This window comes from Herpailurus yagouaroundi, unplaced genomic scaffold (assembly GCF_014898765.1).
Source record: "Herpailurus yagouaroundi ecotype Mexico unplaced genomic scaffold, PumYag 213, whole genome shotgun sequence".
Lineage (NCBI taxonomy): Eukaryota > Metazoa > Chordata > Mammalia > Carnivora > Felidae > Herpailurus > Herpailurus yagouaroundi.
Window position 1 is genome coordinate 12,506,522 of NW_024412444.1, and position 27,925 is coordinate 12,534,446.

At 39.3% G+C, this 27,925-nt stretch overlaps 1 protein-coding gene across 17 annotated transcripts in view; it reads left to right on the forward strand.

The window, feature by feature from the left end:
- ERC2 (ELKS/RAB6-interacting/CAST family member 2) overlaps positions 1-27,925 on the forward strand; it is a 939,781-nt gene that overhangs the window by 472,191 nt on the left and 439,665 nt on the right. For 12 of the 17 annotated variants that reach the window (XR_005784479.1, XR_005784476.1, XR_005784477.1 and 9 more), the window contains 2 exons: positions 492-685; positions 6,560-6,571. Coding sequence is in view for 14 of the 17 variants with exons in the window: in XM_040454749.1 (XP_040310683.1) it covers positions 492-685; positions 6,560-6,571 (206 nt within the window). In the remaining 3 variants the exon portion in view is untranslated. The remainder of the gene's footprint in view (positions 1-491; positions 686-6,559; positions 6,572-27,925) is intronic. The other 5 variants (XM_040454744.1, XM_040454747.1, XM_040454752.1 and 2 more) reach the window with 1 other exon arrangement.

Consider the following 27,925-nt stretch of genomic DNA (forward strand, 5'->3'; position numbering starts at 1 on the left):
TTATATGTTACCGGACTTTACATATACCCTTGCTGGTTCTTGGAAAAATAATTTAATATTGTTTTATCTCAGTTTCTCTACTGGGAAAGGAAGCTGTTGGTATGAATCTCCTCCTTAACTGTGAGGAGTCAAATTGTCTTCGTTCTGCTTGCCAAAGCATCAGGAATAAAGATGTCACAGTCTCTACTCCCAACCATCCCCCATTTTTTGGTGGGGGAAAAATACCCCAAAAGTAGTAACATTTAATGCAACAAAATATTAACAATAAAAGAAACTTCCCTGTGAAACTGTAATATAATTTAAAATCAGCATTGTTCCAAGGGAGCTGAAATGTAGGATTTTCCATTTTGTCTTTTAACTGACAGTATACCCATAATTCTTGATGGTTATTATTTTTTCTCCAAAGATAATTTCTGGGCCATTGGTGACTGCACTACCTATTGTTCTAAATTGTTGTCTTAACTACATTCTTTAAAAATATAATGTTGAAGGCTCATAATATTGAAGATGACTCCAGGATGAACCCTGAGTTTGCAGACCGGATAAAACAACTTGATAAAGAGGCATCTTACTACCGTGATGAGTGTGGCAAGGCCCAAGCGGAAGTCGACCGGTTGCTGGAGATCCTCAAGGAGGTGGAGAATGAAAAGAATGACAAGGACAAGAAGATTGCAGAACTTGAGAGGTAAGTTCTGCAGTCATGTTATGAATTGTCAGCAATGAGTGAACATGGGCTTAAGTTGCCCATTGCAGGTGGTGGGGGATTTGGAATGTGCATTCTATTTCAAGTTGGAAACAAAGAATGGGGCCTATTAGGGATGATGTGTTTCTCTAGAACATTCAAGAAACCAACTGGCTTATCTTTTGAGCGCTTATGTACTTCTTAAGTGTTTAAGAAAGAAATGGCCAAATTTCTTGAGTGATGTCCCTGATTTCACATTTGGGACAGCAAAGTGTGTGAAAAATTGAGGCTATGACTACTTGAAACCTTAGTAGTGGTTGTTGTTGCTGTTTTCCCATAAAAGACAAGCATTTGTGGTTTAGGTTTGTTTCAGGCAAAGAATATGGAAGAATATATTTGGAAATTCATTCAAGATAGGAGAAAGGGAAAGGAGCTTGCATCCTTTGGATGTCTTTTGGCACACCACAACACATTCATCTTGGGATGTATCTTGTAAGAGGACCTTATAGCATTTGTTAAATAAATATGTTTGAATAGGATCTAAGCAGGTCTACCTGATAGCAGATTCTGTCTAAAAACAAAGACGGTTGTATCAGGATTCCAGAACATTTAGATTTTCAGATAAATCATATCCATATTGTATTTAGGTATAGGATAGACTCTAAAAATAAGCTTTCTATCAATGCTTTTTCCTATATTTTATATAAGGAAAGAATTTCTGAATAATCTTACGTAACTCCATTACCTCTGAGGATTTCTTACTGGTTCAGCAATAAGGCAGAATTTGTCTTTCCTAGATTCAGTCCATATGGAAGAGATCAACAAATTTTAAATAAATCAGTGAATGTTTGCCAGCTCTGATCAAGACACTTGTGAGGCCTGAAAGGACGTCAAGACGTGCAGAATAGCTCCCTATGGCCTTGTGGAAAGCTCACGGGCTGTACTGACAAAAAGACCTGGGTTCAAATTTTGCCTCTGCTTCGTGCCAGCTGTGCACCTTAAATCTTGTTAGAAATGAATCTCTAACGATCTCTTAAAATATATCATACTTTTCAGGTGCCAGGTCCTGGTGCAACAGTTCTATTATTAGAATAGTTGAATGCTAAAACAAGTAAATACTCAAGGTTAAGTGGCCATGTATTAAATGGATAGGTTAATTCTCAAATTTTCAACATTTTCAGACATAGAATTTAATGTATTCAGATTCCAAGTCAATTAGTATTTCACTTAAAATCTTAGTATTAGTTCGATGATAATCAGAATTTTATATAGTGTGACCAATTTTAGCGATTAAATCAAGAATTTCTTTTCCTGACTAAGCATACAAATTAAAATCCTTAAGGGCTTAATTTTAATTTTAAGATATGGGAATGTTCTCTCAGTCTATTGGTTCCTAAAAACACTTTTTAATTTAATTTAATTTAATTTAATTTAATTTAATTTAATTTAATTTATTATTAATTAAATTTTTTTTAATGTTTATTTATTTTTGACAGAGAGAGAGCAAGCGAGCAGGGGAGGGGCAGAGAGAGGGAGACACAGAATCCAAAGCAGGTTCCAGGCTCTGAGCTGTCAGCACAGAGCCCTATGTGGGGCTTGAACTCATGGGCTGCAAGATCATGGCCTGAGCCAAAGTCAGATGCTTAACTGACTGAGCCACCCAGGCACCCCATCACTGTTAATTTTAGATGTATCTACATGGCTACCTTGGAATTATACATTAGGACCAAAACTTTCCTTAAAAAGCTAATGTAAAGTCACAGGGAAGTTATGATCACATCTCTTTTATTGGTGAGGAAACTGAAACCCTGTAAGGTTGAATTACCTTCTGGAGATTGGTCCTGTGGTCAGAAAAAGGCAAAACTGTAATGTATGTTTCCTGACTCCTAGTCTTACTATTCTGAGAATCAGTGAGTCTTTGAAAGGTGTAATATTATCTATTCCCTAGATAATATTTATAATATTATCTATCCCCTAGATAATATTTATAATATCTATCCTCTAGATAATAATAATAATAATAATAATAATAATAATAATAATATGTATATTTTATGCTCACAATGTATATCAGGCACTTTCCTAGGCACTTGACCTGCAATACTTTATACCATTTAATCTTACAACACAGAAAGTATCATTATCTTCATTTTATAGATGAGAAAACTATGACTTATACAGATTAAGTAACTTTCTAAAATTTCAGAGTTTATAAGAATGGAAGTTGAAATTTGAACCCAGGTCTGACAGGTGAGTGACTGAGAACAATCCAATCTACCAGGGAGCTAGAAGGAAGAAGTTAGTCCAGTAGCACTAAATAGTCACATAACTGGCAGAGAGGCATCGCTGCTGGGCCACAGGAGATCTGTCTCATCTTTATTAGCTTTCATGGAAGCAAGTGATGGGCTCCACATTTTGAAGGCATTTTTCTGTACTAACCCAGCTCCCTAGAACTGTAACTGAAAAATCAGGATCAGCTACTATAAATATTTGCATAAAAATAGCATAGTCTTAGTTGGACAAACAGGTCTTAGCTGGACACTAGTGCCATTAAATCATCAAAAATATTCAAATTTTAATATCCTCAATATGGAATGCATTAAAACAACAGTGATTTTATAGGCATTTATCTTTATGTACTTTCTGCACATTTTCTTTATCTCTATCTTTGCCTTTCCTTAAAGCTGATGCCTCCCAAGCACTGTAATTCATTAAACGTGTGGTGGGACTTGAGTCTGTCCCAGTTCTCTGCCTGCCTGTATCTTGGGTCCAGCAGCAGAACATAGTCTGGGAAATGTCTGAGCTCCAGCCCCAACCCAGGCCCCAAAGGAGGTGGGGGTAGAGAGCAAGAGGGAAAGTTTCTTGGGAAAAGGAGAGCTCAGCCTTGGCCTGCCTTTCTGAAGTGTTATCTGCTGAGCTACATGTGTATTCTGACCAAAACATCTTCCTCGTTTGTCAGGCAGCCCTTTTGAAATTGGGCAGTGTCTCCATTTTCTGGCTTAAACTACAAAATTCCTACCTCATAATGTTGGGAACTAAAGATTTCTTAGCAATGTGACATATATCTCCATTTTGGAGTCATGGAGGAGTGTTTGCAATTAAGTTTGTGATTTTGAAAACCAAAAAATTGAACTTGAAATAAATTTGTGGTCTCTGGTCTGTAATGTGACCTACCAGAGTGAAAAGACTTCTTTTTAAAGGCAGCAAGTGTTAAAATATTCCAGAACTTCAGTCATGTGCAACAAAAGGTTCAGGGTTAGTAATAATATAACTCAAATGACACGGACACTGGCCTACTTCTCTCTTAGAGGGCAATTCTTGTTTGTTTTCTACTCTGATAATCTTCCCATTTTTTATTTTCTCCACAATGTATATATACAAAATAGCATTTGCCTGGCCCTTACATGGTTGCATTTACCTCTTAAATTCTACATGAATTATGGTTTTCATCAGCCATTGAAAATTTTGCTTTTCAAAATGCATATTGTACAGTGTGATCCCCATGTGCAGTCTTTCTTATAAAGTCTTGCACTTGATGCTGATGGCTCAGCAGGGAGCTTCTGCCTTGGACAGCAGGGGACTCTGGGGAAGTTTGACACCCGTGGGTGAAGGACTTTGAGCATATCTCTGAGGGTTGGTCCAAATCAGGTCGAAGTCTTTATCTGATCACCAGTGCTAGATACCACGTATGCTATATGATCAGATAGGCAAACATTAGAGGGAGTGAAATATGTGGTCTTTCTGTGTCAGTGCCCATCAAGGGCTCTGAGTTTAATTTAGAGTTTCAGAATTAATTCTGCCTTAGGGAAAAGAGAGAGGTTAATAGAGCTCTTGTCAAACAAGTCCAGCTGCTACTGGATTTCTGACATCTCACCCATGGGAAGGAATTGGTCAGGTAACCTTTCATGTAATTATCTTAAATATGTTAAGGGGGGTTGTTGCTATATGTCTAGAAGACAGGGAATTCCCAAATCAAGCCCTCAATTGCATCCCTCCCCACTGTGGAGAGGAGAGTGGGTCCTTCAGTGTTCTACTCCTAAGACATAATAACATTGGAATAGAAAACAGGTAGCACTTAATTAACTGGATCAAGACATAATGTCATCAGACATTCAGACATTTGAGAAATCATTTCAGATGCCTAAAAGCACCTTATCTAAGATTGAGAAACAGACTATGATTTTTCCTTCTGAATTTGTTCCATAATGTGTTGACATAATTTCTCTGATGCCTTTCCTAACAGGTTTTACAAAATGTAGACTGAAGCTTTACTTAAAAAAAAAAAATGATGATACTGTGTTCTAGAAGTCTCATGATATGTCAGAGAAACCCGATACTAGTTCTGTTTGTTTTGATATAAACTCTTCTTTCTGAGAGATTTCTATTTATGTTTGTTAAAGTGTTTAAAGACCTTTCAATGAAACAAGTGGCTGATGGTTTTGCACCATCCCTAGCAACCCTTGGGAAAAGGTAATGGATATTATGGATGCCTTTGGGAATTTGATGAAAACTAGGAACCCTTGGAAAAGGCAACTAATCTTAAATGTTTGCTTACTGTTTCAATTTAGGATTCTCTAAAGCTTGGCCATGGATCATAGTTTGATATACCTCTCTGATCAAGAAGGATTTGAAGGAACAGCTGGGGCCAGTGTCCCCACTCTGATCATGGCCTGATCTAACTTGTTTTTGATCAGTTGTGTGTTCATGATCATGAAACACTCTGCAAAGGGATTTCAAATATGAGGGATTATTGAATCAATGCTTTCACCATGTGTTTTATCTTGAATTTTCTTTTTGAGTTTTATCATCATGGTCAACATTGTTTTCATTTGAAATGTTCTTATTTAAGCTTTCTCCGGATGATTTATTTTTCCTTTCTCTGTGAAATGCTTAAAATTACTTCTTAATAGTATGGAATGGTGGGAGTCCCATTGATAGATAGCTGGTAACCTGTTTGTATATCCACTTTGTTTTTTACAAAGAGCATTATATAGGTTAACAAAATGAATGTCCACTATATGCTCCTGTAGTAGCCTGAAGAAGATCATGACTTTTTTTTTCTTTTAATTTTTGCTTGATCTGGGACTTTATTGTTTTGACTTACTAGAAGGGCATGTTAAATATTTTTGTACAAATAAGTTATCACGCATCTGGATATTTTCAGTGATGAAGTATGAGCGTCATTTTCACAACTGAAAAAAATTACTCTCAGCTTTGGAAGTTGCTCTGTCCTTTTTTGGGAGGCTGATAGGAGGGCAACACCTCACCTGAAGCCCTTCTCACAGTGTCTTTGATCATTGCTAGGTGCCGTGCTTTGTGAGCATCGAAAATGGAAATCTTTGAACAGAAAGCCAAATTGCCCAGCCCCTTTTGTCTTTCAAGGAGGAAGGAAGAATATCTTATAAGATGGTTACTGGTTCAAATAAAATCTTTTCTGACATCAGTCCTTACCACCAGCTCTAATACCTTAGTAACCTCCATTTAAGTTTATAAAATAAAAGAATTTTATATGCACATAGATAGGAACTTTCCCAATGAATAAACCACCAGAAAAGGGCAAATTCCAGCTCTTGGGTTGCTGGAGTATACCTCTGGTTCACACCAGTGCTTACAGTGATTATGCATATGAGAGCAGGTACTGGTTTCTTATGTATAATATTTAATAGAACAGCTTACAGTGTGTGCCCAGGGCTTTTTGAGGTAATATCAGATAAAAGTTGCTTTATTGTCCTTCATTTGGTTATAAAACCTGCTAATATAACATCTGTTGGCTGTATGTTTAAAACTAATGCATTTCCTTCCTTTTATTCTCTTTTGCTATCCCTTTTCCTTTCTGCTTATCCTCCAAATTGCTGCTTTCACCCTTGCTCCAATCAGCTTGACTCTCAGGTCAGTACTTTGAGTTTTTCTTCTAACTGCCTTTCCCCCCCTAAGCTCAATTTATTGCTTGCACTTGTTTAACAAACACATTTCTGAAATGGTTTTCCTCTGGCCACCACATTTTTTTTTCCCCATTTCATCCCATGCCTAGGGATGGTTTATTTTTATGAGAAAGCTGTATAGGTGGGAAAGGGCAAAGAAGAAGATGGAAATAAATCACTGTAGGATTATTTGATACAATTTTATTTCTGGATTATACAATCAGTAAGAGAAATCAGAGTGAAAACTCCCTAGTGTGTTTCTCCTGAGCAGCTCAGAAAATTGATCGCATGATGATAAAACATGTTGCAGTGGAAAAAACAAAATGCAGGATGCTAAATTTAATCTAGGAGAACAAAAGATTTGCCTGTGACACAGCAACTCAAAAGCTGAATTTAATAGTGCAAACCACTCAGACTTTTTGCTTAATAAATCACTATGTTTTGAAAGATTTATGATACTTTTTTAAAAGTCACTTTTGAAAATTATCAGTGTGTTGGTAACATATTGTACACACATGTTATTTCCTGTCATTGTTTTGGTTTTTGACTTTTTTACTTCATTTTTATTAGCCATAAGACATACTTTAATTACCTAGGGCATAGCATATGGAACCAAATATAAAACTCGATTCCATGTTGACTAAGTACACCCCAATATTAAGAAGCAAAATGAACGTTTTGCTTTAGAAACACATCCCAGATTTGATTCCTCTAAGATAGGGGTCCAAGTCAGTAATTTGTTCTCCTTTAAGTCAAGCAAGGCTTTTCTTTACAGTAATATGCAGTAATATCTATTGATTTCTTCAGTCAATGAATTTACCAAAAGGTACTTGCTGTATGTTTTGAACTACCAAAACTTGGAAGAAAAAGACTCAAATTGATAGCCAATGTGGTTGTTCTTTTGAGAGGCAAGCGATACTATTTTCTTCTCTTTATTTAGTGTCTGCACCTATTTATTCTGTCCACTGCTTATCACCTAAGCCACCAGACCAATACATTTATGCTAACAGCAAGTGATTTCAAAATGAGGCCTCCTGCCTACACACCAGTTTTGTCCCACTGTCTGCTCCCAATCCATGTGGCTCATAGACCTTGAAAATGAAACCACATCTCTGCTATTCCCACATACCACACGGGGTGTCCCACAGGAACTGCCTTGAACTTCAACACACTGAACAAAGCCCATTCTCAAGAGTTCGCGAGAGATCTAAACAGAGGTTAAAAACATGGTCCTACAGAAGTGCTCTCATCCAAAAGCTAATGACAGTTCATTAACTTTCTGGTGCCCCTATATGCAGAGAGAGACCTAATAATGAAAGAGAAGAGGAGCTTGGCCACATGGCATCCAAACCTTTCCTCCAAGTTTTGGATCCGCTCTTTTAATGAAGCTTTTAGCCTTCGTCCTTACGTATGTTTTTTGTTTTCTTTTTCCTTTTGCCTTCGTTCTGCTGCTCCTAATCTGCACCTGTTGATATTGAAGCCCTTGAGACCAGGAGCCCCTTTTTCTCTCACACCTCATGTTCCCTGCCAGGGTCTTCAGATGTTGTCCACAGGCATTCTACTATGTCTTATATGTCGGGAACTGTATGGTGTAGTACTTAGTTTTTTCCTCATTCATGGTGAATGAACATGAACTCTGACTCTCAGAAGACAAGATGCAGGATTAGGGCTGGGAGAGGTTGTGGGTGACAAGGGGTCTATCTACAGGGGGCTCGGTGTGTTAATTGGTTTTGGTAAAATGTTCAGGCCAGGTCCGTTGTGTGAACTATATGGGCAAATCAAGATTAAGATCATTTCAATATCATTTAACCTCTTGCCCCATAAGCACACAATGGAGAAAGTGTGCAATCATTGTAAACAGTCTCTTGTTATATTTTTAGTGTAAGAGAAATTGGGCAGCCCTGCTTTCCTGGAAACAAAAATGTCTATAGGTCTTGGAAGCTTTCTTGAGCTTTGACCAGTTTCCAGAGTTAACTGTGCTCCCCCCTTCCCCAACCACTCCAAGTTTACCAGTTAAAATAAAATGAAATGTAACAATTCTGGAGGGGAAATGGGTGAGGGATGGGTTAAATGGGTGATGGGTATTAAGGAGGGCACTTGCTGTAATGAGCACTGGGTAGTGTATATAAGTGTGAATCACTAAATTTTACACCTGAAACTAATATTACACTATTTTAACCAAGTGGAATTTAGTAAAAGCTTGAAAAAGGAAAAAAATAGTTAAGGGAAAAAAATGAAATGTAACAATTGAATTGAATACAGGACCTCTGGCTAGCATACTTTCTTTATATGACTTATAATTGAGATACATATATTTGTGTATGTATGCATACACATATGTGTGTATATACATATCACATTTTTTTAACATTTTTTATTTATTTTTTGAGACAGAGAGCATGAACAGGGGAGGGGCAGAGAGAGAGGGAGACACAGAATCTGAAACAGGCTCCAGGCTCTGAGCTGTCAGCACAGAGCCTGATGTGGGGCTCGAACTCAGGGACCGTGAGATCATCACCTGAGCCGAAGTCGGACGCTTAACCGACCAAGCCACCCAGGCGCCCCTCACATTTTTTTTAAATGTGTGGTCTTTCTTACCATAGAAGTCTGTAGTCTGCCCTGCACCTCCCTACCTCCCAATCTGAAGTTTGAAAACTTGACTCACTGTTGGGTCTCTTTTTCTTTGCTCTGGACACCATGGGAAATCTTCCCCTCCAACTACTATTTAAAATGGCCTCACTTCCTTTTCAAACTCTATACAGACTGTCCTGCTTGAATTCAGGTGGACAGATAATAAGTATCTGGTTTGGTAAAGTGCAAATGTCATATTCCAAACTGGTCAGATTCTCACTCCAGAAAACTCCCACTTCTGTCAAGAATCTCTTTACACACAAACCAGTGGGAAGCTGGAGAGATTTAACAGGATCTCTGCATTGCACTCTGGGGGAGAGTTTATGTTGAAGTTTGCTCATTTCTAGGAACTATTTGTGAGATTAGTGTGTGACTTATGACAGATGACATTATCTAGATAAATGTATGCAGCAACTGACCAAAAAAAAGAAACAATATCCTTTGGGATTCACTTCTAAATCCTGCCAGAGAGTCAACCAAGTAAAACCAGAAGACTCAGAGCTTTCCTGGGCTCTCCCAGCCTCCAGTTTGCTTTGGATCTTGTGTCAGCTGCTTCCTTGCTTGTGCCTCAGTATCCCTTCTTGGAGAGGAAGGAGCTGTGTTTTGAGTGGGTCTCCTGGGATCCCCCTGCACATATCCTGTGGGGGTACTGTTGGTGACAGGCTGTGTGCATCTCCCTGGCAAGCAGGCTCCAGCTGATGGCTGGCGCCTGGCAGCAGGCGTGAGCTCATTGTTACAGAGTCACTTCAAACACTTCTACCAAAATAAACTCTTTGTGATGTTTCCCCAGAGCTCAGTACTGCACTCTGAATCTCTCATTCTTCTAGCAAAGGATGAAGTCATTGCTCCCGGACCTCAGAGGTCTTTTGCCCAAAGAAATAATGAAAAACAACTTGCCTAGAGCATCCCCTGCTGTCCTGCAGTTTGTTCTTCACTAGTTCTTACCTCATTCTCTCCACAGATACCTAGTGAGCACCTACTGTGTGCTAGGCCTGGCACTATATGCTGGCCTGGCATTTCTAAAAAGCAGCTGATGAAGGAACGCCTGGGTAACTCGATTGGCTGAATGTCTGACTCTTGATATGGGCTCAGGTCATCATCTTGTGGTCATGAAATTGGGCCCTGCGTCAGGCTCCATGCTGGATGTGGAGCCTGCTTGGGATTGTCTCTCTCCCTTTCTGCCCCTCCCCTGCTCATGCTCTCTCTTTCTCTCTCTCTCTTTCAAAATAAATGTAAAAAAAGATAGCTGATGAAAAACTGACCAAATCGCTTAAGAAATCATGATGTGTTGGGGCGCCTGGGTGGCTCAGTCAGTTAAGCATCCGACTTCAGACCAGGTCATGATCTCACAGTCCGTGAGTTCAAGCCCCACGTCGGGCTCTGTGCTGACAGCTCAGAGCCTGGAGCCTGCTGCGGATTCTGTGGCTCCTTGTCTCTCTGCCCCTCCACCTCTCGTGCTCTGTGTCTCTATAAACATTAAAAAAAAAGTTAGAAATGATGATGTATATTACATTCATTTTTATATTCGTTATGCATATTGATATTAATAATAATAGAAATAACAGTAGTAGAAGTAACAGCAGCAGTAACAATATTGGACATTAAGTGCCAGCACTGAATTAATAACTTTTTTTGTAGTGTTTACTTATAGCAACTGTATGAGGTTGGGACTGTCTGTTCTTTCATGTTAGAGAAGAGGAAACTGGAGTTCATAAAAGTTAAATATTTTTCTCAAGTTAATACAAGCTAGTAAGTGAAGAAATTGGGGTTTTTCACCCAAAAGCCGGTCCTTTCTGATTTACAAATGGAATCTTTTGCCACTTCTTCAATTGCATTAAAATCATTGAGAAGGCCTGCAGTAGGGACTCCCGTGCAATTGAGTAGGATCCACAGTTTCCCAAATATAGGGTTCATAGAATGGACCACATGAAACACCTTGGGGAAATACTGTCCTGTTGGCTGTGCAGACAGCCTCTCTCTTCACTCTGTGATTCTTGCCTCCCTCTCCCTCCACCTCTTCCCCCTCCTTGGGCTGGTTTCTTCTGTAAAAATCCTACCTCTTCATGGCCCTATCAGGTATCACCTGTCCAACCTTCCCTGAGCCCCTGAAGCAGAAGCAGTTTCTCCCTGCCTTGACCTCCTGAGCTTTATCTGACCCTTTCTCCTGGCCTGTGTTATATCCTACCTTGGATTAGGCACTGTGTCTCCTAGTAGATGGCGGCTTCCTTGAGCACCGGCTGGATCTCCAGCTCCACATGGTGTTGTAGCACACACTGGAAGTGGCAATCACACTCCTGTGTGTTGAATAAATGACTGTTGAAGACAGTAACTTCCTTCGCTCCCTCTCACCCCTCATGCCCTCTACTGGGTCCCTATGGAGAGTTGCTGGTGGGCTCTTCCTGGAGGTTGCTGGTGGGCTCTTCCTGGAGGTGGAGTCGACTGTGTTGCCTGCTTCAGACAGGAAGCCCTCAGAAAAGATATGATTAGTTTTCTATCAAGCTGGTTGCTTGAAAGTTCAAGAAAAGTAAAGACACAAATAAAGGGAGAAGAGGAAACATCTCCTTCTAAATTTATATTTTTCTCCCTCCCTCTCTCCCTTTCTCTTTCCCTCCTCTACTCCTTCATCTCTCCCTTCTTCCTTTCTTATCTCCCTGCTCCCCTTCTTATCCCTTTCTTTCTGTCTTTTGTTCCCTCCTTCCATCTTCCTTTCTTTTCCTTTCCTCTTCTTTCTCTTTCCCTCCCTCTCCTTCCCCTCTTTTCTTGACTGTTCATTGAAATCCTTCTGCATTGAGTCAGTGAGGTATGGGAATATAGCAGTAAAACAGACATGACCCCTTCCCTCACTGAATTCAAAGACCAGCACTTCCTATAAGGAAGGATTTGGCTACTAAGAAAAATAGTTTGTCCCATTTATACTAATAACTGGAAAAACTGGGTTTCAGGTGTTTTTTTAAATTCCTTTTCCTGTTGGGGTTGAAGGGGTTATCCACAGGTCAGAAAATTATTTCCCTCTTTTAGCTGCCTTATACTAATGCTGACATTTCTGGTGAAGTGTCAGAAAATTTTATGCCCAAGCAGAACTGGTAGAAAGCCAGAAATCAGTTGATTTTGCTTTGGGTGCAAATATTTTATTGGGGATGGAAAAAGTTGTTTTCCCTGATTTACAGCTCCTGCAAACATAAAGTGGGTTCTATATTTGGAAATGTTTTTGAACTTTTGAGGTGTAGCCAGGGGTTGGTTCTTGCACCTTTCCAACCTGGCCTTGATAGGACTTGCCATGGCTAATGTTTTGCTGAGCCAGCTCCAATTTTTAGAGCTAGGGCTTTATGCTCTATATTATTTTTACTTTTCAACTTTTGCTTGAGTGGCTGCTCTGGCTCTCTATCTGTATTCTCTAGAATGTGAAGAAGATTGAAGGAACACAATTTGCATTGTAGTTGAAATGCTTTGTGGTACAGTGTGTTTCTGAGGTTCCTTGGAGATGAGTAAAACCATTTTGCACTTGCAGATCTATTAAAACAATGACAACAACAGCAAAATCAAGGGATAGTCCTGGGTAGGCCTGGTAAATCTTGGCCCCAGGAGAAGAGATGCCAAGTTGGTCGGGTTAACCATTCCTTTGTGGTTTTTCAAAAACTTCCCCCCCCCCCTCCCCACCCATTCTGTCCATACTCCTGGCTTTTGGTTGGTACTACCATATGGATGAATATCAGCAAATAGTAAATCTTCTCAAGATATGTTAGCCTTTTCTGTAAATGTTGAGAAGGGGAAGGAATTTTTTAAAAAAATAGTTTCTCAGTATTATTATAAATCACTTTCTAGAAAAATAATATCTATTTCCTTTATATGGCTTTTCTTATGAAATGTGAATTCTATCACTTCATTACCCACAATACCAGCTCACGTTGTAGGGAAACCTATCCAACTAGTGACTGGGACTCTCTTCTGTATTGGGTAAAGGTACTTGGAATTTTCACACTGCATAATTTCACATTTTTGTGAAGCCTACGTTTTGGAGGAACCTATTTAAAAATGAGTGGGTACTGTGTATGTTTCTCTGAACAAAATACCTTGTTGTTAATATACCTAACAAGGGTTTTGGAAGTTTCTTTGTAAGGAATTCTTATAATTTTAATATTTGCTGCTCTTTTTAATTTTACCCTAAATTTAATGAATACTATACAGTTGAAGATTAATTATAATATCAAGGTAAATCAATATGAAAAACAGAATAGGAAGACAGAAATTGGCTGATTTTACTTTGGGTGCAACTATTTTATTGAGGATGGGAAAAAGTTGTTGTTTTTTTCTAATTCACAGCTCCTGCAAAAATAAAGTGAACTGTGTAGAATTATTTTTATAGAAAAACTTTAATTCTAGAAATTACAGAGCGAGTCAGGGAATGGAAAGAAATTTCCTCTTAAAGAGTCTCCTGTTGCTTTTTTTTCAGTCCAAGAGCAGTGAGACTTATGTTTTAACTCTTAGCTTGCCCAGTGACCTTCTCTTCCAGTTTTTTTTTTCTAGTTGGTAACATTGTTAATATAAGCATTATTCTTATTGGTATAAACAGAACTGAGTGTACAATGATTTATGCTTTGCAATAATTTTTTCAGTGAAAGTTGAAAAGTGTGTGATCCTCACCATGTGTGGACAAATTATGCTATTTCTTGTGAGACCCCACATGTAATTGTGAAGACACGTGGTGTGAACATAAGCAACTCTTGAGACATTTTAATGTGTGGCAGGAGCAGAGCTTCAAACAGAGAATTGCCTTGCAAAATTTTACTTCAGGTCTTGGAAAATCTCTCTAGAAGGTTTTGAGAACATAACCATTACCTTTCCTGGATGCGAACATGAAGTAATGGAATAGTGTCTTGATGGCCTTTGGTGTTGGTCAACTGGAGTATTCCCATGGCTGGACAGATCTCGATGTGATGTGTGAGTTGAAGTGTAAGAGAGTGGTTTTAAATTTAACTTCAGAGCCCTCTGCTATTTAATCATATGTCAGTTTGATGGTTCCAAGGACAGCATGATATGTTGCTCACAGATAATTACCGTGGAGAAAATGATTTGGTTATAATAATGAATAGCTGGAGAATCTTCTGATAACCTGTGATGAGTGGGCCTTGGTGAGAAACACTCACTGGGCAATTGGCACATAGGTGTCCTATCACTCTCGTGAGTGTGGGTGCTCTCTGCCACCTAAACATGCAAAGCAGGGGCTTTTTAGGGATTCCTGAACAGATAAAGAAGCACTGATCTTGGATTTCATGTGTATCATCTATCCCAGACCTACTACTTTATATTAGTATTTCACTTGTAATTCAGGTTATTCAAACTGCTACCTATTGTCAGAATGTTACATGTAGAAAATCAAACTCCATCTTAAGAAATAGCATCTTCATTGCTGTGGCATGTCGGATACACATCCACAGGTCTTTAAGCCTATCCTTGTGTGTGTAAAATGGAGACAGTGTATTACACTTATCCCTCAGGAGCTTGTGGTCAGAATGCACGCTGGGCATGGAGCACAGCCTGGCACACAGCAGATGTTCATTAAGTGGTGATGGTTGTGATGAAGATTTTCATGACAAGAATAGCAGGTGGGAGGAGGGAGTTCACGCAAGAGAGAGGTGGGAGGCAATCTGACCAGGCAGCCTCCTTGGCTTTCCTAGTTATAGCAAATTCAGTTGCTAGAATAAAAGGCTTAAGGTGGAAAACAACCTTGCCCTACTGAATTTTTTTTTTTTTCCTGAGGGATGTGAGTAAGTAAACCTAGAAAATTCATCTTATGTCCATTTAAAAGCAGTCTTTGTCTTACATAAGGATGTATTTTAGACTTTTCTGGAACAAAATAGCTAAGATTCAGCCATTGGTTTTCTGTATCTGTGCATAAAAGGACCTAACATTGAATTTAGAGGCCAAGTATCCCTGCGTGTTCCTTCATCCATTTGTTTCCTATATTCATTGACTTACTTTCATCAAATAGTAATTGTAAGTATGCTTTGTACCAGGCACTTTGGTGTAACTTGAACTATTCCTAGAAGCAGCATCTAGAAAGATGGAAGCAAATTGATAGGAGTTATAGAATGATACTTATGCGAGTGGTATAATGGAATACAGACTGTTGTGTTCCTTGACTTTTCTTTTTTTAAAAATGAAATGTCTGAGATTCTTCCATATCCATACATGAAAGCTTCCATTCCTTTTAACCTTTGCGTACTGTTTTTTTGTACCAGTCTCCTCCTGAGGATTTTTAGATTGTTTCAATTTCCCCCTCCCCTCATATAGACTCCTATAATTAATAACTTTGAATAGGCTTAATTTCATATGTATATTAATATGTCTGTAGGATAAATTCCTAGGTTTGGAATTGCTAGGACAATATATTTCTAATTTTTCTAGTTGCCTTCTATAGAGACTAGACCATTTATAGTCCAATCAGCAATATAAAAGAGGGCCCATTTCTCATTAACTCTGTCAATGCAATGTGGTTTTCATGCTTTTTATTTTTGTCACTATGGAAGGAGAACAATGGCATTTAAATGTAGTTTTCATTTGCTTTTATCTTATTACAGGTGAAGATGGGGTATCTTAAATAGGTTTATAATTTGTCATATTCTTTTTTAAATTTATTTTTAGAAGCTCTTTATATATTAGAAAAATTACCCATTTGTCTGATTTGACTTCAAATTTTTGTTTAACGTTTATTCATTTTTGAGAGACAGAGAGAGACAGAGCATGAGCGGGGAAGGGGCAGAGAGAGGGAGCCTCAGAATCTGAAGCAGGCTCCAGGCTCTGAGCTGTCAGGACAGAGCCTGACACGGGGCTCAAACTCACAAACTGCAAGATCATGACCTGAGCCAAAGTGGGACACTCAACCGACTGCGCCACCCTGGCACCCCTGATTTGACTTTAAAATGCTCCTCTTGGGGCGCCTGGGTGGCGCAGTCGGTTGAGTGTCCGACTTCAGCCAGGTCACGATCTCGCAGTCCGTGGGTTCGAGCCCCGCGTCAGGCTCTGGGTTGATGGCTCAGGGCCTGGAGCCTGTTTCCGATTCTGTGTCTCCCTCTCTCTCTGCCCCTCCCCCGTTCATGCTCTGTCTCTCTCTGTCCCAAAAATAAATAAACGTTGAAAAAAAAAATTAAAAAAAAATAAATAAAATGCTCCTCTTGCCAATTTGCTTTTTCTTTTGTGTTAATGGTGGTTTCTGTTATACAGAAATTATTACAAATTATTTTTATGTAGTCAAATATTCAGTGTTTTCTGTTATACCTTCTGAATTTTGTGTCATAAGAACAATTGTCCTGTTTTTTAGGGGGGTTATTTTTATGGTTTGATTTTCTGCATTTAGTCTTTGAACCATCTGGAATTCATCTTACTGTAAGGTATGAAGTATGGATATAACTACTTTTTTCTAGGTCAGGTGAAGTTTAAATGTCACTTCCTCTGTTTGCCTTTCACTGGAGCTAGCCAAGCCCAGGTCTCCTATACATTCATGTAACTTCCCACTAGAACATGAAGCACAGACTTAATTCTTGTTCAACGTCTATCCTCTAGTCCAGAGTGGAACTTTTATCTGGAAAGAACCTGTCTTATCCACCCCAGTGCCTGTAAAATAGACACTTAATAAATATTTGTATAATGAATTAATAGTGTGAATTATAAAGAGCTGAAGTTATGAGGGGATAGAAATTATGCATAATTAGATGCTACAGAAAGACATACAGGTGGAATGTGAGCCTTTGAAGCTTACATAGAGGGGAACCAAGGCAATGGGGTGGTGGAAGATTAGATAGCTATCGCTATTTGGGGCAATAAAACAGCCCTGTGTTTAGAGTCTCCTTGGACCCAAGATGGCTTTCCCATACCCTTCTCTGTAAGACCCAGCAGGAATCTCTCTTTTTTTTTTCTTCTTGGGAAGCCTAATTTCTCAGCTTTCCCTGGGTTTAGTGAGACCTGCCTACATGATTGAGATTCCTGCCTAACGTTGCAGGATGTAGGAACAGGTGTGGAAATATGGCAGGAGCTAAGAACAGAGAGGTTTTGTCCAGCCTGTGTTTTAGATACTTTTGGATAGCTAGGCAGCTCTGTCTAGTAGGCAGATAGGAATGAAAATCTAGAATTGGACAAAGAGGCATTCCCCGTGGCAGAGTATGCCAAATTCAATAAGAATGTCATGAGCATTCAGAGGATAGAGGGGTCAGGGAAGCTTCTATGAATGTGATGGTATTTGCACTGGACCAGAAAAATGGAAAGAATTTTATCAGATGTAGAATTAGGTGAGGAGCATGAGTAAAGGCAACAGGGCTGAGACAGTACAATGTTCAGGAGAGAGGGCAGGGGACTCTGTAGCTTAAGCTCTGGAATGGGGGGAAGAGTAAGCAGTAAAGATTTGCCAGGACAGGGAAAGCCTTGAGTGCTTAGCTCAAGATTTTGAACTTTTTGAGTCTGGGAATAGCAGGCAGGAGTATCCTCCAGAAGGAATATAGAATCTTAGTGCTGGAGGGCTAGGCAGTAGCCCAAGCTAGAAGGAACAGAGGTACCGAAATAAGGTGGTAGCCCTAGAGGTGAAAAGGGAGAAACAGGCTTAAGAGATGCAAGGATAATTAATAAAATACACAAACAGACAAAACACAAAAATTAGCAGCCTGTATATCGATCCTTTAGTTTTTAAATTTTTTTTTTCAACATTTATTTATTTTTGGGACAGAGAGAGACAGAGCATGAACGGGGGAGGGGCAGAGAGAGACGGAGACACAGAATCGGAAACAGGCTCCAGGCTCTGAGCCATCAGCCCAGAGCCTGACGCGGGGCTCAAACTCACGGATCGCGAGATCGTGACCTGGCTGAAGTCGGAGGCTTAACCGACTGCGCCACCCAGGCGCCCCTGATCCTTTAGTTTTTAGAAGAAACTAACAAATTAACAGGAGCCAGCAAGACAAGAAAACAAATAAAACCTACATACTCTAATAGCAGGAAGAACATAAAGGTGTGGTGGCAAATAGTTTGCTCAAGCAGTCTGTAGTTGTTATTGTAGCAGAGAAAACAAAAGACTCAATTGAGTACTTACTTGGTCCTATGCATGATGTTATATTCTTTAGAGTTGATCACACATTTTCTTTATAGTAACTGCAAGACAGTACTATTATTGGTCCCATTTGAGATGAGGACAGCCAGGCTCAGAGAAGTTAAGTAACTTGCCCATTGTCACACAGCTATTGATTAGTGGAGTCAGGATTCAAACTCAGCTGTTCTGACTACAGAACCCAGAATCAACCACTGCATTCTATTCCACAGTGAGAAGTTTTGAGCTAGCATAAATTGGTTTGGCTCAAGAACTCCCGATACTGTAGGGACTACTCTTTAATGTGCTTCTTTTGGGACGGAAAATTATTTCTATAACATAAAGGATTCCAACCATTGATGAAAACCTCTTGTAATGGAAGTTGAGAAGCTGTTTGTGTTGGCAGATGTAGTAGCCTTTTTTTGAGCTGCTGGTCTGCGTCTTCACCCTCTCTTGAACAGGGATGTGGAGTTCTCTTTCTGAAGTGAGTTTGAGTAGGCTTGGTGAGCGGGCCTCCGTGGAGGCCAGAGACAGTCATCAGCTTCAAATGGGCTTCAAGAAACATGGACAGCAGAGCTGGGGGAAGACCTCAGGCCATCCATCCTCCTGCCTGCTTAAGACAGTTCCTGGTGCGGGAATACTGGGGAAGCGGCCAAGAGAAAAGATGTATTTCCAGGAGGGGTTTTCTGCTTCTTCCAGGAATCATTCTTGGGACAGTTCTTCATGGCCCCACACAGTGTGGTCAAGGAATCCCAGCAGCATAAAAGCTGAAAAGAAATGAAAGCCTTTTTTTTTTTATGATAAATGATGACTTTACTTTTGGAAAAAAAAAAACAAACAGCACAAACAATACAACTCCCTGATAGAAAGATGGTCTTTTCTGTAGCACAATGTCTGTATCTGCCTTGATCTTATCTGAGGCATGGAGGAGGGTTGGCAGCACATAAAAAAAGGCTGAGAGTTCAGACCTATGCACTCGTGCCCTTGTCCAGGCAGTCATCATACTGGAACCATTTCTCCCTAATCATGGTTAGGTCCAGAGGTAGGTATCAGGCCACCAAAATGTAGTGTTTTCCTCCTGCAGATATGGGTGGGTTTTTTGTTTTATTTTTAAACTTTTAAGCTTTAATAACTTCATCTGTGTGCCTGATAGAGAGGATCTGTGTTAGCTTCTCAGTTCTCATAGCTGTTGGGGAGAGTGGGGTTTCTTTTCTGTTCATTGTCACTTTGTTGAGTTTACCTTCTCATCTCTCATAAACATTTTGCTTTTGTTCAGTCCTTTAAAGTGAAGATGCTTTGGGTAGAATGACTAACATAACTCTCCTCAACTGCTCAACATTTTAAGTGTTATTTGTAAATTGTTTTTATCAATAAGCAATTTTGTAAAGTTTAAAAGCACACAAGACCTTTCTGAAGACACACACTCTCTCTCTCTCTCTCTGTGTGTGTGTGTGTGTGTGTGTGTGTGTGTGTGTGTGTTTATTTTTGAGAGAGAGACAGAGTGTGAGTGGGGGAGGGACAGAGAGAGAGGGAGACACAGAATCTGAAGGAAGCTCCAGTCTCTGAGCTGTCAGCATGGAGCCTGACGCAGGGTTCAAAGCCATGAACTGCGAGATCATGACCTGAGCTGAAACCAGATGCTTAACTGACTGAGCCACCCAGGCACTCCAAAAGACCCTACATTTTTAACATAATTTGGAGGAAAGATAATTCTAAATGCCTTCCTTAGAAAACTTTGCTGATGTTCATTAAGCACTTCCCATGGGCCAGGCTCTGTGAAGAAGACACTGGTGTGAAATATTCTTTCTAGTCCCCAACAACCCTGTAATACAGGGAGTATTAATTTGCAATGGGCAGATGAGTAAACTGAAGCTTAGTGAGGTTATTGGTACCCTTCTCAACATCACTATGTATCTGAACCCAGGTTTTCTCAAAAGCAAGAGACGTGGATGCAAACGCACCTGGGTGCTCTTGCATGCTATAATAAAAACAATTTAAAAAATTTGTTTTTGTCATGAAGGCAGTGAGGAACGAAATGGTGTTTTAGAAGGGTTTCTGTCTCATGTTTCCAGTACAACCAAAATTGGACTCTTCACCCTTTCCTTCACTCATGTTCCCACTACTTCATATACTTGGCATTGAGTCTTGGAACTGGTACAACATCCACCTGTGTTTCTAAGCTAGAAACCTTGGTTCATCCCTCACTCGGTCTAATCCCCTCAAATTTCATCTCTCTCAGTGCCTTTTCCCATTCTAATGGCTGTTATCCCCATTCGTCATTTGGTCTATTGCAGTAGCCTCCAGAGAGTCCTAGCCTGCCCCCATCGTCTACTCAAGATGAAATCTGGAGGTGAGGCAGTTGAGGCAGCGCCTGTGCCCAGAAGCCCTTGTTGCCTCCTCCTCACACACTGGGAAGCATAGGAAACTCTGTGCCTGGCTTATGGAATCCTTCACACTCTGGACCCCAGGTTGCCTTCAAGTCTTATCTCAAAGCCCTAAATAAATAAAAAGCACCTCCACCTCCTTATTTTCTACTCTTTGTGTCACTGAATTTTTTCTCATATCCTACACTTGCTAGGTCTTTCCTATCCTGTGTCTCTACATTCTAGCATGCTCTTCCCATTGCTTAAACATGCCTTTCCTCCTCTTTTCCCACAAAACTCTTACTTGTCCTTGAAGTCTCAATTCACATGTCTTCCTCTGATCCTCTCAAAGTCAGTAGTTCCATCTTGTGTCTGACAGTACTTCATGTTGTAAAAAGCATGTTATTTTCTAACCGCATGTTTCTCCCTTCCACTAAACTTTGAACTAATGGTGGAGACAATTTCCTCTTCATCTTTGTGTCTTCAGTTGCTAACACATGGTTATTGCTCCATAAATATTTGTTGGATGATTAGATGGATGAATGGATGGAAAGATGGATGAAAGGACAGATAGATAATTTGGCAGCAGAGAAGCCAGATAGGAACTATTTCAGTATATGGACAAAGACAACAAGGCATGAGGTAAGATGGCAGCAGTAATAGTGAGAAGGTAACTATTATGGTAGACATTTTAAATTAAATTAAAACGGCAGATTGTGTGAGGAAGGAGCACTTACTCCTTCTTGACTCCCTATCTTGGATGACCTTGATAGAGAAGAAACTGCAGAAGAAGTAGGGTGATTTTTCACTTTGGAGAGGGATAGGGGATAATTAGGTTTTTTAAAGTTTTTATTTTAATTCTGGTTAGTTAACATACAGTTTTATATTAGTTTCAAGTGTGCAATATAGTGATTCCATGCATCATGCAGTGCTCCTCACAAGTGCACTTCTTAATCCCCATCACCTATGTAACCCATTCTCCCATCCACCCCCACTCTGGTAATCATCAGTTCTCCATAGTTACGAGTATTAGTTTTGCTTTGTTTTTTATTTTTTTTTATGTTTATTTTTGACACAGAGAGGGAGAGACAGAGAGTGAGTGGGGGAGGGGCAGAGAGAGAGGGAGACAGAATCCAAAGCAGGCTCCAGGCTCTGCACTGTCAGCACAGAGCTTGACGCAGGGCTTGGAACCAGGAACCATGAGATCATGACCTGAGCCAAAGTCAGACGCTCAGGTTGATCTTGCGGTTATTGAGTCTGAGACCCATGTGGGGCTCTGCGCTGACAATGAGGAGCCTGCTTGGGATTCTCTCTCTCTGCCCTTCCCCACCCTCTTTCTCTCTCTCTCAAAATGAATAAATAAACATGAAAAAGAGTCATAGTTTTGAGTATATTGAGATATATGTAGGATATCCAGAAAGAGTTGTTCAGTAAACATTTGAAAAATTTAAGAAAAAGGTCATTGCTCCTCCAGAGGGTGGGATTTCAAACTACTGCCTGAAATCCCTTCTTTCAGCTCTGCCATCTCTCTCCATCTCCTTTACCCACACACCAGTCTATATGTTCCTCATATAGGAAGATGTCCAAGAAATACTGTAAAATGTAAAGCATTATTTATTTTATTTTTAAAGGGGTGTGTGTATCTATTTGTCCAATCTGCCAAAGATGATCTCCGGAAAGATTGACAAAATATACTTAACAGTGGGAGTGGTTATTGCAGAGGTGGGGGGGAATATAGGCTTTCTTTTTATAAACTCTTGTACTATTTTTTTAATCACTAGCATGTATAATTTTTTAATTAAGGTATAACTCATATATAGTAAAATTCCTTTTTATAGCGTATAATTTAATGGTTGTTGGTGTATTCACAAGGTTGTGCAATCATCACCAATAATTCCAGAATTAAATTTTAATCACCAGAGAGAAACCATTAGCAGTCACTCATTTCTCCAATCATCCCCCCTCTCCAGCCCCTAGTCTACTCTCTGTCTCTATGGATTTGCATATTTGGGACATTTCATATAAATGAGATCATGTAATATGTGGTCTTTTGTGATTGTATTCTTTCACTTAGCTTAATATGTTTGGATTCATTCATGTTGTAGCATGGGTATTTCCTTCCTTTTTGTTGCTTAATAATATTCCGTTATATGAATATAACATTTTGTTTATATATTTATTCGTTGATTAACTTTTGGGTTGTTGGTACTTTTTAGCTAGTTTGAACAATGCTGATATGAACATTCATTTGCAAGTTGTTGTTTAAAAATCTGTTTTCATTCTCTTGGGTATGTACCTTGGAGTGGAATTTCTGTGTCATATGATGATTCTGTTCAAGTTCTTGAGGAACTGCCCAATTGTTTTTCACAGTGGCTGTGCTATTTTACATTTCCATGAGTACCGTGTGATAGTCCCAGTTTCTCCACATTCTCACCAACATGTGTTACTGCCTATCTTTGGATCATAGTCATCCTAGAAGTATGAAGTGGTATCTCACTGTGGTTTTGCTTTGCATTAACCTAATGACTAGTGATGTGAACATATTTTCATGTGCTTATTGGCCATTTGTGTATCTTTCATGGAGAAATGTCTGCTCAGAATCTTTGCCCATCTTAATTATGTTATTAGTCCTTTTATTGTTGAGTTGTAAGAGTTATTTATATTTTTTGGATGCTAGACCTTATTAGGTACATGATTTCTTATATTCTCTTACGTCCTAGTAATCTTACACTTGCATTTTCTATGTTCTATTCAAAAAATTCTGCTAGTACATAATAGTCAACATTTTTTAGTAAGTTGGAAGGATGATAGATTTAACAAAATTATGCTTTCAGGAAAAGCACATGAATTTGTACTATTATAATATGTTGTTAAGGAATAAATTACTGGTTAACAATTTTACATTGGCATTGCTTGTTTTTAGAATTAGGAACAGTTTGCTAAATATGAAGAACTTTTTCAAAGTATAATCTTGATGCCAAACATACACACTGTAAACACACAGGTGGTCACTTGTATCAAATGGATACTTACCCTCTTTTCGTGATATCTTAGCTACCTTAGAAATGGACTTTACCTTGAATATTCTCTTAGCTTTTGTCTATCGATATGACTGAACTTCAAAATTTGAGCCACTTCCAACCAAATAATTTGCCCCTTTAAATGTTCAGGGTATGGCCTCATTTTATAGTGCCATAAAATGAAATTTAAAAAGCCTCTCCAGAGAGCTGTGATTACCGTTTTTTTCTTTAGTTGTTAGCCAAGCTAATAAATATTCTTAGCAGTTCTGTCATCATATGTCATATAAAACTACATCTAATGATCAAATCTATGAGAGGATCCCAATCACCAAGGCCTTCTGTGCAGCTTGAGAGGAAGAAGTGATCCACCTGATCATTAGACCCTTGGGTTTTCTGAAGCAGGACTTAACACACACCTCTCAGAAGGGTGGATGAAGGGGCCCCTAACAAAGTTTGCTTGCTGAGGATTGACTGGCTGGCTGCTCAGGGAAGTGAAGCTGTAACTACTTGGCTTGTGGTACTTGATGTATTTTCCCAGTTCTCAGTGAAGAGATGCTTGCTATGTTTGGAGATAGTCCCATGAACCTCTCTTCTGATAAATTGTGTGTGTGTGTGTGTGTGTGTGTGTGTGTGTGTGTGTGTGTATTATATATACATGCATATATATGTATCCCAATTCCTAACCAGTGCCTTTCCAATCTTCCAGTTTTTCTGGCTCCCCAGCATACCTTCTTGGGTTCTCCAGCACATGGTCTCTCTTTTCAGAGGTCTCCATTAAAGCCTGGGACCTTTCTCAAATTCTTGACAGCCAGTAATTCATAAAGGGAAAATGAATTAACTCCGTTTTAGCGTAGCTGTAGGGCAAGAGAGTTGTTTGGAAGTGATTGCTGCAGGCTGTTAAGACAGCTACTTAGCTTTCAGGGCTGGCAAGAGAAGGATGAAAAGTAATGAGTTAACCTGCTAAGAATTTGGCCATTTTAATCATTCGAGTCTGGCTATACTTTGTCTCCATTTATACCGAGTGGGGAAACAGTTATCTTGATAAGCAGGGATTTATCTCACCCCACCTCTTAGTGGCTGCCTGGATTCAGAGTAGAATAGACTCCTTTATGTAGCAAGGGGAATGGGCATGCTTTGTATGAGTAAGAAAAAGAAAAAAAAAAAGCCATTGGTATTTTTTCAAAGTTCTTATCAGCAAAGAGCATTACCGAGAAATCCAATAGGGTAGTGATGACATTCAATTTTATTTGTACCAGGAATGCACAGATGGCTAGAGTTAGCAGCTATTCATTTTTAGCACATATCTCTCATTAATGTTAGGGAGAATTACAACAGACCTATCAAAGGGAAAAAATAGAGGAGAGTCTGCAGTATCAAATAAACGTGCATCATTTTTGTGCATGGGGTCACATACTTTGAATAATTCCTTTCTGTAATTGTAACTTTCCATAGTTAGTTTATTCTTCTTGTCGAATTTGTATGTTGTCATGGTATTTTTAATGGCCTGAAGAAAAGCATTTCAGCAAACTGCCCAGGTCTGAGACTTACAATTAGTCATTGCAGCTTGTGGGATCGTTTGTGAATAACTCAATCGAGATGTGTTTTTACATAAAAGTTCCCCTTGATTAATTGCCCAGGAAATGCTTCCAGTTCATAGAGATTTGTAAATCTGTATCATAAAATATTCCATTCCCAACCGCTCAGTCAGTGAGAAACTTGTGATTTTTTTTTTTTAACCATCATGTGTTCACGTGTTGCCAGGACTTAGCCTTTAATCGATTTCCACAAAACAACAATGTAAAAATTAAATCCCAACAGCTAGAAAAGCTAGAGTTCTTTATTTCCCTTCTGTATTCCAAGACATAAACGGATAGCCTGGTTTTTTAGAAGATCCAAATTAAAATGTGGTATTTTTAAAAAGAGAAAAGAAAGAACAAATGGAAAGAAAATCAATTAATTAAAAATACAAGCAACATAGGACTTGAGTTAAGTGGTACAAACATGCAGTAAGAATTTGACACATTATTTTCTAATAGAATGTTGCTTTCCTCATGGGCTGAGCTTGGATATGTTAAATTTATAGGGGTTTTCAGTTTCTTCAGTTGGGAAAGGGGAAAATCTCTCTTGTTTCCAATTTCTTCTTTGGATGAAAAATAATTCTCATTTTATAAAATAAAACCAGAAATAATTTAGTATTTAAACTAGCAAATGAACTCACTAGTAATAGGAAACATTGCATAAAGTGAAAATATGAGGTTGAGACGTTAATAGAACAGAACACTTACAGTTTTAAATGAATTCCTTTTATTCTGCTTCATCTTAAATTTTAAATAGTTTTATTATTTATATAATTAATATTGATGATGTTTTTCTCATAGAAACGAAAAATTTTAATATGAGTTATCACTTAGTGGTGTAGGAAAATTAGTCTATACAATGTGAGTTTAGATTATTTCTTATTTCTAAATTACATGACAGCTACATTTAATACAGTCATTCATCATTATCCTGTAGGAATTTTATACAACTTCAATAATTCCCCAAGCCTCAGCTATTCACTGGGTAAATGATTTCCTTGAATGCTGCATGAGGAGTGTGAGAGCAGACTTCCTTCTGTCTGTCTGTCTGTCTGTCTTCACAGAGTCTCAGATGGTTTTTAGTCTCCTGTGGTGTCTTATTTTATACAATGGATAGAGCCTTTGCCTAAAGGAGAGATGCCCTCACAGTCATCACTTAGGTGTGGTGTGTGAAAGAAATATAAGTATACATAGGTATATGTAAGTTTTTATGTGTAGTAAGTTTAAGAAGTATGTGTGTGAACTAAATATATATGTGTGTGTGTATGTATGTGTATATGTGTGTATGTTTGTGTGTGTGTATCTCCTGGTGTGAGAAATAGAGCTTTTGCTGAGTTTTCTGTGGTAAGAAGAAGAAAAGATGCTTGGAACTGCTGATGAAGAATGGTGGTAGCATAGCTTTGGGAAAAAAAAATCTTATAGCCAGATAATTGTGCAGTTTTTTGGTTTTTTTTTTTTGTTGTTGTTGTTTTTGTTGTTGTTCTTATCTTCGTGGGAGGATTATCCTGGTTAGCAAGTGTTAGCAAGTGAGTTAAATCCAAGAACAATGACAGGTTAGGAAACTGACCTGAGTTGTAGAGTCTAACAGGTTGGGATGGAACCCAGCTCTGCCTCCTTCTAATTGCAGGAGCCCTCCAAGCAAGTTGCTTGCTTGCTCATCCTCATGTTTCTAGTTTATAATGGGGATGGTAATACCTACATCATAGAGTGGTCCTGAGTAATAAACATATACATTGTCCTGTCCAGAGAAATGCCGATAAAATGCTACCTTTCTTTAGCATGCATGCTGATGAACCTGAGTCCTGGTGGCTGCTGTGTGGATTTTAGATGTGACCACAATTCCTCAAAGTTGGGGCACCCTGCCCTTGGGAATTCCAGAAGTCTTGCCATCCAGGTGGAAAGTAGAAAGGGCATGAGAAAACTCCTGTGGATGCTTAGGGTTTTCCTGCATCCCTCCAGGTAAAGATCCTACCATGAGTCCAGTGTGGAAGACTGGGTCCTTTGAGGAAGTAGGCTGGGTCAGGAAGAGGAAAGCATGAGAGGGTTCAGGCGTCTACAGATAGTCTCTGGAGGAAGCCTGAGAGCTTCACTGTATTTTTCAGAATCTTCCTGAAATGAGCAGAGGTCTAGGCTGGCTCTTGGTACTCTCTGACTGTTTTGGTTTGAGTAAATGTCATCAAGTAGAAGACCTTTCCATAGGCAATTGAGAGAACAGGAATGCACTGATTCACAAGAAGAATAGGTGGAGTAAGAGCTGCCCAAATATATTTTATGATTGAGAGGTGGCTGGGAGTTGTCATAACTTACATAGCAGAGCTAAGTCCTGCTCTACAAACCCAGGGAGACAAGGGATGCCACATCTTTATGTCTTTATTGTTTTCAGCGCCACTTAGATCAGAACCCAGATTGGAGGCCACACAACCAGTAGAGGCAGAGGCAGACATGTGACCCACATATGACCTCCAGAACCCTTCAATCTGCCTGTCATGCTGCCTCCTAAAGTTTGAGCTTTTAATTGTGGAACTGAGATAACCCAGCACCTCAGATAGGTGCCACCTTTATGGCACTTTGTGAGTCTTGGGTCCTGGGGTTGAGGGCATTGGTAACCTTCTTTCCAACAGCTTTTTCCAGGTGTCACTGAGTAAAGGCGAGCCAGCCTGGAAG